The sequence below is a fragment of the Artemia franciscana genome, chromosome 13, assembly GCF_032884065.1.
Source record: "Artemia franciscana chromosome 13, ASM3288406v1, whole genome shotgun sequence".
NCBI classification, from domain to species: domain Eukaryota; kingdom Metazoa; phylum Arthropoda; class Branchiopoda; order Anostraca; family Artemiidae; genus Artemia; species Artemia franciscana.
The window spans coordinates 24029213-24041723 of NC_088875.1; the positions used below are offsets into that span (position 1 = coordinate 24029213).

General features: G+C 35.9%; 1 protein-coding gene across 4 annotated transcripts in view; it reads right to left on the bottom strand.

Annotated features, from left to right (window-relative positions):
• LOC136034691 (TOX high mobility group box family member 3-like) overlaps positions 1–12511 on the bottom strand; it is a 138263-nt gene that overhangs the window by 37257 nt on the left and 88495 nt on the right. For 3 of the 4 annotated variants that reach the window (XM_065716019.1, XM_065716016.1, XM_065716017.1), the window contains exon 2: positions 2785–2882. In XM_065716019.1, coding sequence (XP_065572091.1) covers positions 2785–2831 — 47 coding nt within the window. In that variant the 5' untranslated portion in view covers positions 2832–2882. Of the gene's footprint in view, positions 1–2784; positions 2883–6911; positions 6990–12511 lie in introns of those variants that run through there. The other variant, XM_065716018.1, reaches the window with a different exon arrangement.

Below are 12511 nucleotides of genomic sequence, written 5' to 3' on the forward strand. Positions count from 1 at the left end.
CCGGTCAGGATTTAAAATAAGAGCTCTGAGTCACAATGTCCTTCTAAATGTCAAAATTCATTAAGATCCGATCACCCACTCGTATGTTATAAATACCTAATTTTTTCTAATTTTTCCTCTCCCTTTAGACCCCCATATGGTCGAATCTGGGAAAACGACTTTATCAAGTCAATGCGTGCAGCTCCCAGACACGCCTACCAATTTTCATCGTCCTAGCACGTCCAGAAGCACCAAACTCGCCAAATCACTGAATTCCTCCCCACAACCCCCCCAAAGAGAGCGAATCCAGTACGGTTCCGTCAATCACGTATCAAGGACATTTGCTTATTCTATCCACTAAGCTTCATCCCGATTCCTCCACTCCAAGTGTTTTCCAATATTTCCCCCTCCAACTCCCCCCAATGTCAAAAGATCTGGTCGGGATTTGAATTAAGAGCTCTGAGACATGAATTCCTTCAAAAATCAAATTTTATTAAGATCCGATCACCTATTCGTAAAATAAAAATATCCCAATTTTCACGTTTTCCAAGAATTCTAGTTTCCCTTCCAACTCCCCCCAATGTCACAGGATCTGGCCGGAATTTAAAATTAGAGCTTTAAAACTCAAGACCCTTCTAAATATCAAATTTCATTAAGATCTGGTCACCCTTTCGTAAGTTAAAAATACCTCAATTTTCAAAATTACCCCCCCCCCCAACTCCACCAAAGAGATCAGATCCGGTCCGATTATCTCAGTCACACGTCTTAGACAGGTTTTTATTCTTCCCATCCAGTTTCATCCTGATCTCACCGCTTTAAGTATTTTCTAAGATTTCCGGTTCCCCTCAACTACCCGCCCCCCCCCCAATTACGCTGGATCCAGTTGAGATTCTCAATTAGCGATCTGAGTCACGAGGTCCTTCTAAATATGAAGTTTCATGAAGATCCGATCACTCCTTCATAAGTTAAAAATACTTCATTTTTTCTAATTTTTCAGAATTAACTCCCCCTCCCAATAGAACAGATCCGTTCCAATTATGTAAATCACGTATCTAAGACTTCTGCTTATTTTTCCCACCAAGTTTCAGCCTGATCCCTCCAATCTAAGCTTTTTCCATGATTTTAGGTTCCCCCACCCCAAACTCCCCCCAATGTCACCAGATCCGGTCAGGACTTAAAATAAGAGCTTTAACACACGATATCCTTCTAAATATCAAATTTCATTGAGATCCGATCACCCGTTTGTAAGCTAAAAATACCTCATTTTTTTCTAGTTTTTCAGAATTGCCCCCCCCCCAACTACCCCAAAGAGAGCGGATCCGTTCCGGTTATGTCAATCATGTATCTAAGACTTGTGCTTATTTTTCCCACCAAGTTTCATCCCGATCCCTCCACTCTAAGTGTTTTCCAAGTTTTAGGTCTCCCCCTCCCAACCCCCCCCCCCCATGTCACCAGATCTGGTCGGGATTTAAAATAAGATCTCTGAGACACGATATCCTCCTAAATATCAAATTTCATTGAGATCCAATCACCCGTTCGTAAGTTAAAAATACCTCATTTTTTCTAGTTTTTCAGAATTAACCCCCCCCCTAACTACCCCAAAGAGAGCGGATGCGTTCTGGTTATGTCAATCATGTATCTAGGACTTGTGCTTATTTCCCCCAAGTTTCATCCCGATCCCTCCACTCTAAGTGTTTTCCAAGTTTTAGGTTCCCCCCCCCAATATCACCAGATCCAGTCAGGATTTAAAATAACAGCTCTGAGACGCGATATCCTTCCAAAAATCAAATTTCATTCAGATATGATCAACCGTTCGTAAGTTAAAAGTACTTCAATTTTTCTATTTTTTTCCCAATTAACAGGCCCCCCACTCCCCCCCCCCAGATAGTCAAATCGGGAAAACGACTATTTCTAATTTAATCTGGTCCGGTCTCTGATACACCTGCCAAATTTCATCGCCCTAACTTACCTGGAAGTGCCTAAAGTAGCAAAACCAGGACCGACAGACAGACCAACAGAATTTGCGATTGCTATATGTCACTTGGTTAATACCAAGTGCCATAAAAACCAAACCTTAAAACAACAAAAAAACTAAGATATGAAAGAACCTCTCGAAGTAACAGCGGAAGGATATCTGAATAAAAGTACAGTACTTAATAGCAATTCAATCTTTCAATTATAACTTTGGAGGGGGTCAATGTATTGGTAACCAGAAGTTCTAGTACCCTTTTTATGATTCAGAGTGATTAAAGGGTGGATACTCCCCCTATCAAATTAAAACACAAGTAAATGTATCAGCCCCTAGACTTCTTGAGACGAAGTTAAAACATGTTATAGGTATTAAATTTATAGTTCTGGCCTTTTCTCATATTGAGTTAACCTTTTATATTCTACAACAACAGGTATTGACTGTACACTTAATAAAACATAACTTAAGTTTAGCAAAATGAATGAGGGTTTATTGGGGTGTCAGACCCCTTATATAGAGAATAATTTATGCTCATTTTAAGTTCTAACATATTGATTTACTTTCATTTGAATTTTTTTTCTGAATTCAAATTTATTTATTCCAACAGGAAATGACTAGAAAACATGAAATATTGCAGTTTAATTACCAATGTTTGTTTTGTTTTTTTAATTTGCTGAAGTCTTATACATATGCAGAATTATCTAATCCAATGTTCAGAATCTGCACTACAGACAAGTACAGTTGGTTCACAAATCTAAAAAAATCTAGTTGGCAAAAAGGTTTGCCAAAAGCTGAAAAGTAATGTATTACTATAATTCAAAAAACAGTAAGCCTACCTCATTCCTTGTTGTGTATTCACGCTAAACATTTGCTGGTGATACATATTTGAAATCTCAAATTGTTTGTCACCAAAACTAGGAGTATAATGAAATCTCTGAAAAATGAAATTTATAAATGCAGGATTCTAAAACAAAAAGACAAAATTTGCACATTTATTTTTTCAAATAAGACCAAAGAATTGTAAGCAACAATCTTACAGCAAATACGTATAGAGAAAGGCCTCAAGATCCAGTGCTTCCCCTAAGATCCCATGATTTAAGTGACTTTTGTTATCTTTTTACAGAATTTTTGTAAAATGTGCATACCTTTTGCTTTTTTAGCTGCTAAAGCTTCTTTTAAAATTACTTTTGATAAATGCTTGTTGTTAGACATTGATTTCGAATAAAAAACGTTCTAGCTGAAGATTATGAACACTACCAATTTTCACTTTGAAGAACAGATGCCATTTCAATACCCTAGCTGCAACAAATTTCCTAAGACTGAATGGATCTATTTTTTATGCTTGCATCTGCAAACGGGGGGATGAATGCAAAAATTGCACCTGTGATCAATCCATCCCTATTGCATAAAGCATTATTATTTCTTTTTTTTTTACCAAGGCACTTTGAATGGAAGGAGTCGTTGTAGAAACCTTGGAAAGGGCTATTTCGATTTGAGATTGAAAGTTCAAATTCCCTTTTTGAGAGTCAAAAGTGAATAAAGGGCAACCAACTGCAAGAGTCAAAAGTGAATAGAGGGCAACCAACTGCTCAAGCACCTTTTTCCCTCAAAGACATCCAATTAAAATTTTGAAATGGCCATCTTGTTTAGCATAGTTGAAAGGAACACTAACTGTGTCACTAGGGATGACACCCCCCCCCCTGCAAGGCCCTCTAATTCATCCCCTGAGGACCTGGAAGAGTTACATAGCATATATGACACAGCTACCAGAGAGAATACATCCAATGAAATGAAAAAACATTTGCAGATTACAACCTGGACTAGACTAACTTCTGTTGCTTGACTATTGATGAAGAAAAGAACACAAGTAACATAAAGAAAGGGTTAGTTGGACAAGTGAATCAAAAACACATCCCATGACCAATGTTCCTGTACTGTATTATTAACCTTCAAGCTTCATGTGTTAAATATATCAACATTAGGAGTGTACTGATCCTATGATGAATTAAAAAAGGCCACAGAGGATCAACTGTAGGCAGTTCAGATACAGACAAGTCATATCCATTGCTGTCTGAGGAAAAGTGGGCATGAAAATTAGCCTTTGCTGCAGGCATTACAGGTCACTTGAAATTTCTGCACCTAAAACTACAAGAGAAAAATCTAGTTTCTGATGTACACACTCACCTAAAGGCCTTCCAATCAAAGCTTATCTTTTTTGGAATGCACCCAGGCCAACATCTTGGTGCACTTTAAGCAATGGAAGGTCTTCTTGGCTGGTGGATTCTTCTATGACTTGGATTCAAAGACAAAAGAAGTGAGGCTATTTCCAATCTATTTGAAGCAGATTTGGTCAGTTGCTCAGATGAACTGCAGCTAAAGGTCATTGAGTTGTGAGCAAATGACCTTCTATGGGAGGAGTTCAAAGAAGGACTTAGGAGTTTTTACTAGTTTTTGCCCAATAAAGAATTTTGTAAAGTCAAAGCTTTTGCACCATGGTTCTTTCAATCTTTGGAACAACATACTTGTGTGAACAGACATTTATGAGGATATACATAAAAAACAATTTGAGAACCATCTTGTCTGATGATAATCTCAGTCCCAGTTGATGTTAGGAACATTGAATCAAAAACCAGAAGTATGTACTATTTTGGTGTCCAGGAAACAATTTCACCATTACCACTAATAAAGGAGTTCCTGTGAGGTGTACCAATGTATTATTAAATAATATCAAATTTAATTTTAATAATGTTATAAATATATATAATATCTGACCAAAACAATATCTATGATTTATTTTTTCTCATTTGGACATCTAGTGAATAGTTGGCTCCCAAACTGCTGTTTGAAAGTTAATCCAGCCCTCCAGCAAAAATGTTCTGAAATCACTGCACTAGACCAATACTTTTATCTCATTACTTTGTAAAGTCCTGATTCAGACCTATGGCTACTAGGTTTTAATCAGAGAAACCTTAATTCCTGATTTAGGCCTAGGATTACAAGGTTTTAATAAAGAAAAAACCTATAAATTTTGAAAATAATGTAAGCTTTTATAATGGGCTATGTAGTAGGATAAAAAACCAGAATACAACTGAGCAAATTTATGTAAAACTCAAACCCACCCATCTTGTTACCAAATATGATCTTAGAAGAATTGTATATATTAATGAATGGCTAAAAATCTAAGCTTCAATATAATTGAATTATATAATTGAATAAAATTAATATATATTGAATATAGTTGAATTTAATTAATATATATTGAATATAATTGAATTCAATAATAATTGTATCAATACAATTATTATTAAAATTATTTAAGATCAAAAATTTGAAATTATTAGTTTATTGACTTACCTAGAAGGACCTCTTTTCAGAAAAACCATATATATATATATATATATATATATATATATATATATATATATATATATATATATATATATATATATATATATATATATATATCATTTCAGTGTTTCAGTTTTATTGACACATTAAAAGAAAGCTGATTGTCTTCTGATTCTAAAAATGTAAATTGCATTGCTTGACATTTATTCCATAAATCACAAATACTAAATATAATTTGTTTTTCAATCCCTTGTCAAAACAGAGACCACATTTTGAATTTATGATGACAAATTATTGATGTAATATATCCTTTCAATGTTTCAGTTTTATTCCCACATTAACAGAAAGCTGATTGTCTTCTGAATCTAAAAATGTGACTTTTATTGCTTGATATTTATTCTATAAATTGCAAATAGTTAATTAGAATTTTTTTCAATTGCTTGTCAGAACAGAGACCACATTCTGAATTTATGATGATGAATTATTGGTGAAAATTCCACCAAGAAGGTGGAAAAAAGTAGAGATCTTGTTACTACACTCACATTGTGTCATGCTGTAGTAAAATAAGGACAGCCTAAAACATGTCTCTACTTTTCCAGAATGCTGAAGAAAGTGGTCTTTTCTGATAATGCTTTTACACCTTAATTTGGATATCCACCATATGGCAAATATGGGGGTAAAGTTATTATGTGATGCAAATGAATATTATATTTAGATTCAGGGTGCAATTCCGGGTATATATTTGCATATTAGGGGGGTGGGGTATATACTCTGTGAATATATAGGTCCTAAGAAATTCATGAATTCCTTACAAAAGCTGGAAAAATAAGGATAGAAGTGAAGATAAAGGTTCTCAACCTGCAAAATGTGTTAACCATGATTATCCTGCATATTATGGAGCAAGCATTGTTTTCTTAACATGTTTCCTTATGTCCAGCTGGGCTCCTAGGCTTATAATACTGGTTGGCTAATTTAAAGATTTGGTATATATATATATATATATATATATATATATATATATATATATATATATATATATATATACATATTGAAAACAACAAAATTGTTTTCAGTCTCATAACTTTGCTCAATCCCATTTTATAAGGTTTTAAAGATATGCAAATACATTTCCTAAATTTTGAAAAAAAAAATATGGTTAAAAATTCTACTCAAATAACAGGAATTGCATTTTCAGAACTAAAGGCAGAGAAAAAAAAACTAGTAACTGAAAATTAAGGTAAAATGTTGTTTTGTCAAATTTCAATAGGTATAGACCTGTCATGTAGGCAAATTTCAGGGCCCTCTAGAGGGAGAAGGAGTGGAGGTGGGTACTATAAATAGCTTCCTGGGACATACTTTAGCCTGTAGACCCATCTAAATCTAATCTTATAATATGGATAATCTTATAAATCTATCTTAAAGCCTAAGACAGGTATAACCCTGTTTCCTATGGAACGTACTAATTCTTAGGAATAGGCCTAAGAAAACTTTTAAATAGCCTATCTTTCTGGGGCATAATTTAGACATTTTTCCTAATAGATTCATTAGGCCAAATATTTTCCAGACGGCCTAATGAAAAGCCTGTCATTGAGAGCTTCCACTTAAATCTTCTTACTTTCAATTGTAAGTTAAACTAACAACACGAGGTAAGGCTATTTCAAATTTTACGCTGTTGATAATAGTGAGGATTAACCGACCTTTGCAAGCATGCGCTCAAAACCCAAATAATGCCTGTGGATAAAGTAGATTTATCCACAACTACAGTGGCCAAAATGAGTCAAAATTTGGTCAGCTTGGCTATAGTATAAAGTAAAATGTTTTTGGATCTCTAAAGCCTAAACCGAGGAAAACTAATCCTACCCCTTGTAGGAACAACAAGTGTGAAAAGCCATCAGAGAAAAAAGATCTGCAAGAAATACTTTTAGACACAACCCTGTAACTACATAATAATGTGTATAGAACAACAACAATCCTCCGAAAAACTTACTAAAGAAACCAGAAATGACTGGAAGAACCTCATTTAGGAACAGTTTACTCCTTCGGCAGGAGTGCGTGAACTGTGGAGGGATTTCCAAGTGTCTACAAGCCAGACTAAAAATTGACTGTCAACTAAAAAGTTGATTGTAAAAATTGATTAATAATATATATTTTAAATCTAGATTTACACCTCTGGCAAGCGCAATTTTTTAAAAAGGCTATTGTCTTACAGAACAAGGTTGGGTTTGTGCAAAACAAAGAAAGAAAAACACGATCAAACAGTTATGATTGTATCCGTTTATATCTAGCTATTGCGTATTATTAAAAGAAATGCAGACCTTGTTTTTTTTTATTAATCTTTATAATCAAAACGCGACGGTTTTGAACGAAATCCATTGACGAACTTTATGAGGACCTACTAAGATAATTCAAAAGAAAGTACAAACATCAAAAGTAGAAACATTTGTATTTAGGACGAGTTTATCTTTTTACTTAATTTTTGAATTTTCGGTTATTATGGGCTAAGGTTCGTTCTTTACTAAGTTGCCCCTAAGGAGGCAACATTGGTGAAAAACAGATCATTTCCAACTCACCAAAAAAATTACCAATTTTTTTTAAGATTAAACGTTGATTGAGTCTTCTTTTTTTTAGACCAAAATCATTCAAAAAGGATATACTCCTTTCGCAATTTCCAGGCAAAGCTGGGAGTTTTTACGAGAAACAATAATAGTTTTATGCGTTCTGTGAATAAAAAAATTAGACTATAACTATGACGGCATTTGATCATAAAAACAGTGAAGAAAACAACATTAAAATCTTTCTCGAATTGAAAGTTCTAAGTTTCATATAAAAAAGGGACTCTGATGTTTTGCAACAAAGAGGTTATTGATTGTTAATAGTGAAGCAGTACCTGGGCATATTGTAACTATGAGGAGTATCAAGAAGACATATCACCTCTCAGAGGGATAAATACATTAGTTCGTGCACTTATTACGTTGTAGATTAGAAGCGTGTGGTAAATCTTTAAACTCAAGTAGAGTCCTAAAAAAATCAAATGGCAATTTACGTAAATTCCACGACCCATAGAATCAGTACTAGATATTGTCCACATTTCAGAGAATATTACCTGATTTTAACTTAATTTGCTAAATTCATCCCAAAATCTATTAAACGAAGGTACATGAACTTACAATTATGTACGATAACCCTAATGTTACAGAACATGTGTGACCCTATGCACCAGCACATAGTCACATCACAAACACTTAAGAGTGGAGGGATCGGGATGAAACTTGATGGGAAAAATAAGAGCGAGTCCCAGATACATGATTGACATAATCGGAACTGATTTGCTCTCTTTGGGGTAGTTGGGGGGGGGGGAGTAATTCTTAAAAATTAGAAAAATGAGGTATTTTCAACTTACGAACGGGTGATAGGATCTCAATGAAATTTGATGTTTAGAAGGATATCGTGTCTTAGAGCTCTCATTTTAAATCCCGACCGGATCTGGTGATGGGGGCGGGGAGTTGGGAGGGGGAAACCTAAAACTTGGAAAACACTTAGAGTGGAGGGATCGGGATGAAACATGGTGGGAAAAATAAACACAAGTCCTAGATAGATGAATGACATAAACGGAACGGATCCGCTCTCTTTTGGGTAGTTGGGGGGGGGGGGGGTATTTCTGAAAAATAAAAAAAGGAGGTATTTTTAACTTACGAACGGGTGATCGGATCTCAATGAAATTTGATATTTAGAAGGATATCGTGGATCACAGCTCTTATTTTAAACCCGACCGGATCTGGTGACATTGGGGGGGGGGAGTTGGGAGGGAGAAACCTAAACATTGGAAAACACTTAGAGTGGAGGGATCGGGATGAAACTTGGTGGAAAAAAAACACGAGTCCTAGATACATGATTGACATAACCAGAACGGATCCGCTCTCTTTGGGGTAGTTGGGGGGGGGGGGGTTAATTCTGAAAAATTAGAAAAAAATGAGGTATTTTTAAACTTACGAACGGGTGATTGGATCTCCATGAAATTTGATTTTTAGAAGGATATCGTGTCTCAAAGCTCTTATTTAAATCCTGACCGGATCTGGTGACAATGGGGGAAGTTTGGGGTGGGGAAACCTAAAATGATGGGAAACGCTTAGATTGGAGGGATTGGGATGAAACTTGGTTGGAAAAAAATAAGCAGAAGTCTTGCATACGTGATTTACATAATTGGAACGGATCCGCTCAATTGCGGGGGGGGGGGAGGTAATTCTGAAAAATAAGAAAAATGACGTATTTTTAGAAGGATATCGAATTTAGAAGGATATCGTGGATCACAGCTCTTATTTTAAACCCGACCGGATCTGGTGACATTGGGGGGGGAGGGAGTTGGGAGGGAGAAACCTAAACATTGGAAAACACTTAGAGTGGAGGGATCGGGATGAAACTTGGTGAAAAAAAAACACGAGTCCTAGATACATGATTGACATAACCAGAACGGATCCGCTCTCTTTTGGGGTAGTTGGGGGGGGGGTTAATTCTGAAAAATTAGAAAAATGAGGTATTTTTAACTTACGAACGGGGTGATTGGATCTCCATGAAATTTGATTTTTAGAAGGATATTGTGTCTCAAAGCTCTTATTTTAAATCCTGACCGGATCTGGTGACATTGGGGGAAGTTTGGGGTGGGGAAACCTAAAATGATGGGAAACGCTTAGATTGGAGGGATTGGGATGAAACTTGGTTGGAAAAATAAGCAGAAGTCTTGCATACGTGATTTACATAATTGGAACGGATCCGCTCAATTGCGGGGGGGGGGAGGTAATTCTGAAAAATAAGAAAAATGACGTATTTTTAACTTACGAAGGAGTGATCGGATCTTCATGAAACTTTATATTTAGAAGGACCTCGTAACTCCGATATCTTATTTTAAATCTCAACCGGATCAAGCGTAATTGGGGGGGGCAGTTGGGGGGACCGGAAATCTTAGAAAATACTTAAAGCGTGAGATCAGGATGAAACTGGATGGGAAGAATATAAACCTGTCTAAGATACGTGACTGACATAACTGGACCGGATCTGCTCTCTTTGGTGGAGTTGGGGGGGGGGGGTAATTTTGAAAATTGAGGTATTTGTAACTTACGAAAGGGTGACCAGATCTTAATGAAATTTGATATTTAGAAGGATCTTGTGCTTTAAAGTTCTAATTTCAAATTCCGACCAGATCCTGTGACATTCGGGGGAGTTGGAGGGGGGAACCGGAATTCTTGGAAAACATGAAAATTGGAGTATTTATATCTTACGAATAGATGATCGGATCGTAATGAAATTTGATTTTTAGAAGGAATTCATGTCTCAGAGCTCTTATTTCAAATCCCGACCAGATCTTTTGACATTGTGGGGATTTGGAGGGGGAAATCTTGGAAAAACACTTGGAGTGTAGGAATCGGGATGAAGCTTGGTGGATAGAATAAACAAATGTCCTTGATACGTGATTTACAGAATCGTACTGGATTCGCTCTCTTTGGGGGAGTTGGGGTAGGGGTTCAGTGATTTGGCGAGTTCGGTGCTTCTGGACGTGCTATGACGATGAAAATTGGTAGGCGTGTCAGGGAGCTGCACAATTTGACTTGATAAAGTCGTTTTCCCAGATTCGACCATCTGGGGGGCAAAAGGGAGAGGAAAAATTAGAAAAAATTAGGTATTTATGACTTACGAGTGGGTGATCGGATCTTAATGAATTTTGATATTTAGAAGGACTTTGTGACTCAGAGCTCTTATTTTAAATCTTGACCGGCATTAAGCCTCTTATTTTCCTTTTTAAATCAATCTATTGATTCATAGAATTTTGTTAGAGCTCATACCATATGATCTCTTGGCTCTTAGCTCTTCTCGCCTCGTCACAAGTGCCATATGAGCTCTTAGCTCTTGTTTTGTTTTTTTGTAAAGAAAGTTCACAGTAAAATAAAATTATCCTGGATATTAGGGCGTTTATCCCCCCTTTTTAGGATAAAGTACAGCTTTTAATGGATCAATTATAGAAACTATCATTTTTCATTAAAATCTATGTTTTTGCAATAAAAGAACTACCCCCCACAGCACCCATATTGCACTGTTAACCCTAAAATTTCCCTTTCAGTGGGATATAATAGATTCATCACTGGTTCTAAATCGCTACGAACATAACCTGAGCCTAAAACGTATTTTTGAGGCTTCAGTCTTCTTCCCCCCCCCCATCCGCTACAATACTACAGATTAAAGTTAATCTGTATTTTCCGATATACGTGCTTTTTGCATTACTAAATAAAAAAAAGTGCTACTTTATATCTGCTGTTACGAGATTTTCCCCCCCCCCGAAAAAAATTCCTGCGTACGTGCCTGCTCATCACGTATATAAATCAAGGTTTCAATTATAGAAATTTGGTCTGACCATACAAGTGTAAATAGTTTTTTTCAAAACAATACAGACTTCAGTATTAAGTTTTTGCATAAATTTTCAACTGATAATTCGTTCGGTTTTGTTAATTCTCTCATTTTAAACCGAAGTACCAGATTTTTCCACAGAAAATGGCATAGCTTTGAAAGGGTTGTTGAGAATATTGGCCATAGTTATTTTGCACAGTTGGAAGTGAAAGATGGACGTACCTTTATTCGCAAAAAACGTAAAACTTGATCACATTTAGGGTAATTTCTGTTCCTTTCAAGTTTTAGTCTTGCTATTTTCTATCATCCCTACTATTTTCGGCTACTATTGACGAGAGTCACTTACATTTATTTCTCCGAATGAAAAGATCTAACGGGTGGATAAACTACCCAATCTATCCTTGTTTTTATTTTAATCTGGAGATCATCTCACAGAAACCTTGAAAATTTAGCATCTAAAATTTCTTTATTGGGGGCTTTACCTCCAACTCTTGCAAAAAGACTTGACTGGCAAGGATTTGGATATGATAACGCACAATAATGAATCAATCTTAAAAGAATCAATTCGGACATCTCAAAAGAATCAATTCGGACAAGTTAAACTACTTATTATAATAATATATCAAATAATTCAAAAAAGGGAAATGGGGTACTAAGTGATAAATTTTCGAATTCTAATGTCATTATTGACCTCCCCAGACTGGATTAATGAGAACAACCTTTCAATTCACAAAATACTACACAAACTAAGATTCTGATGCTTCGTCCCCCTCTGACCCTGCTTGGGTGGAAATGGGGTACTAGGCAATAGAATATTCCAGT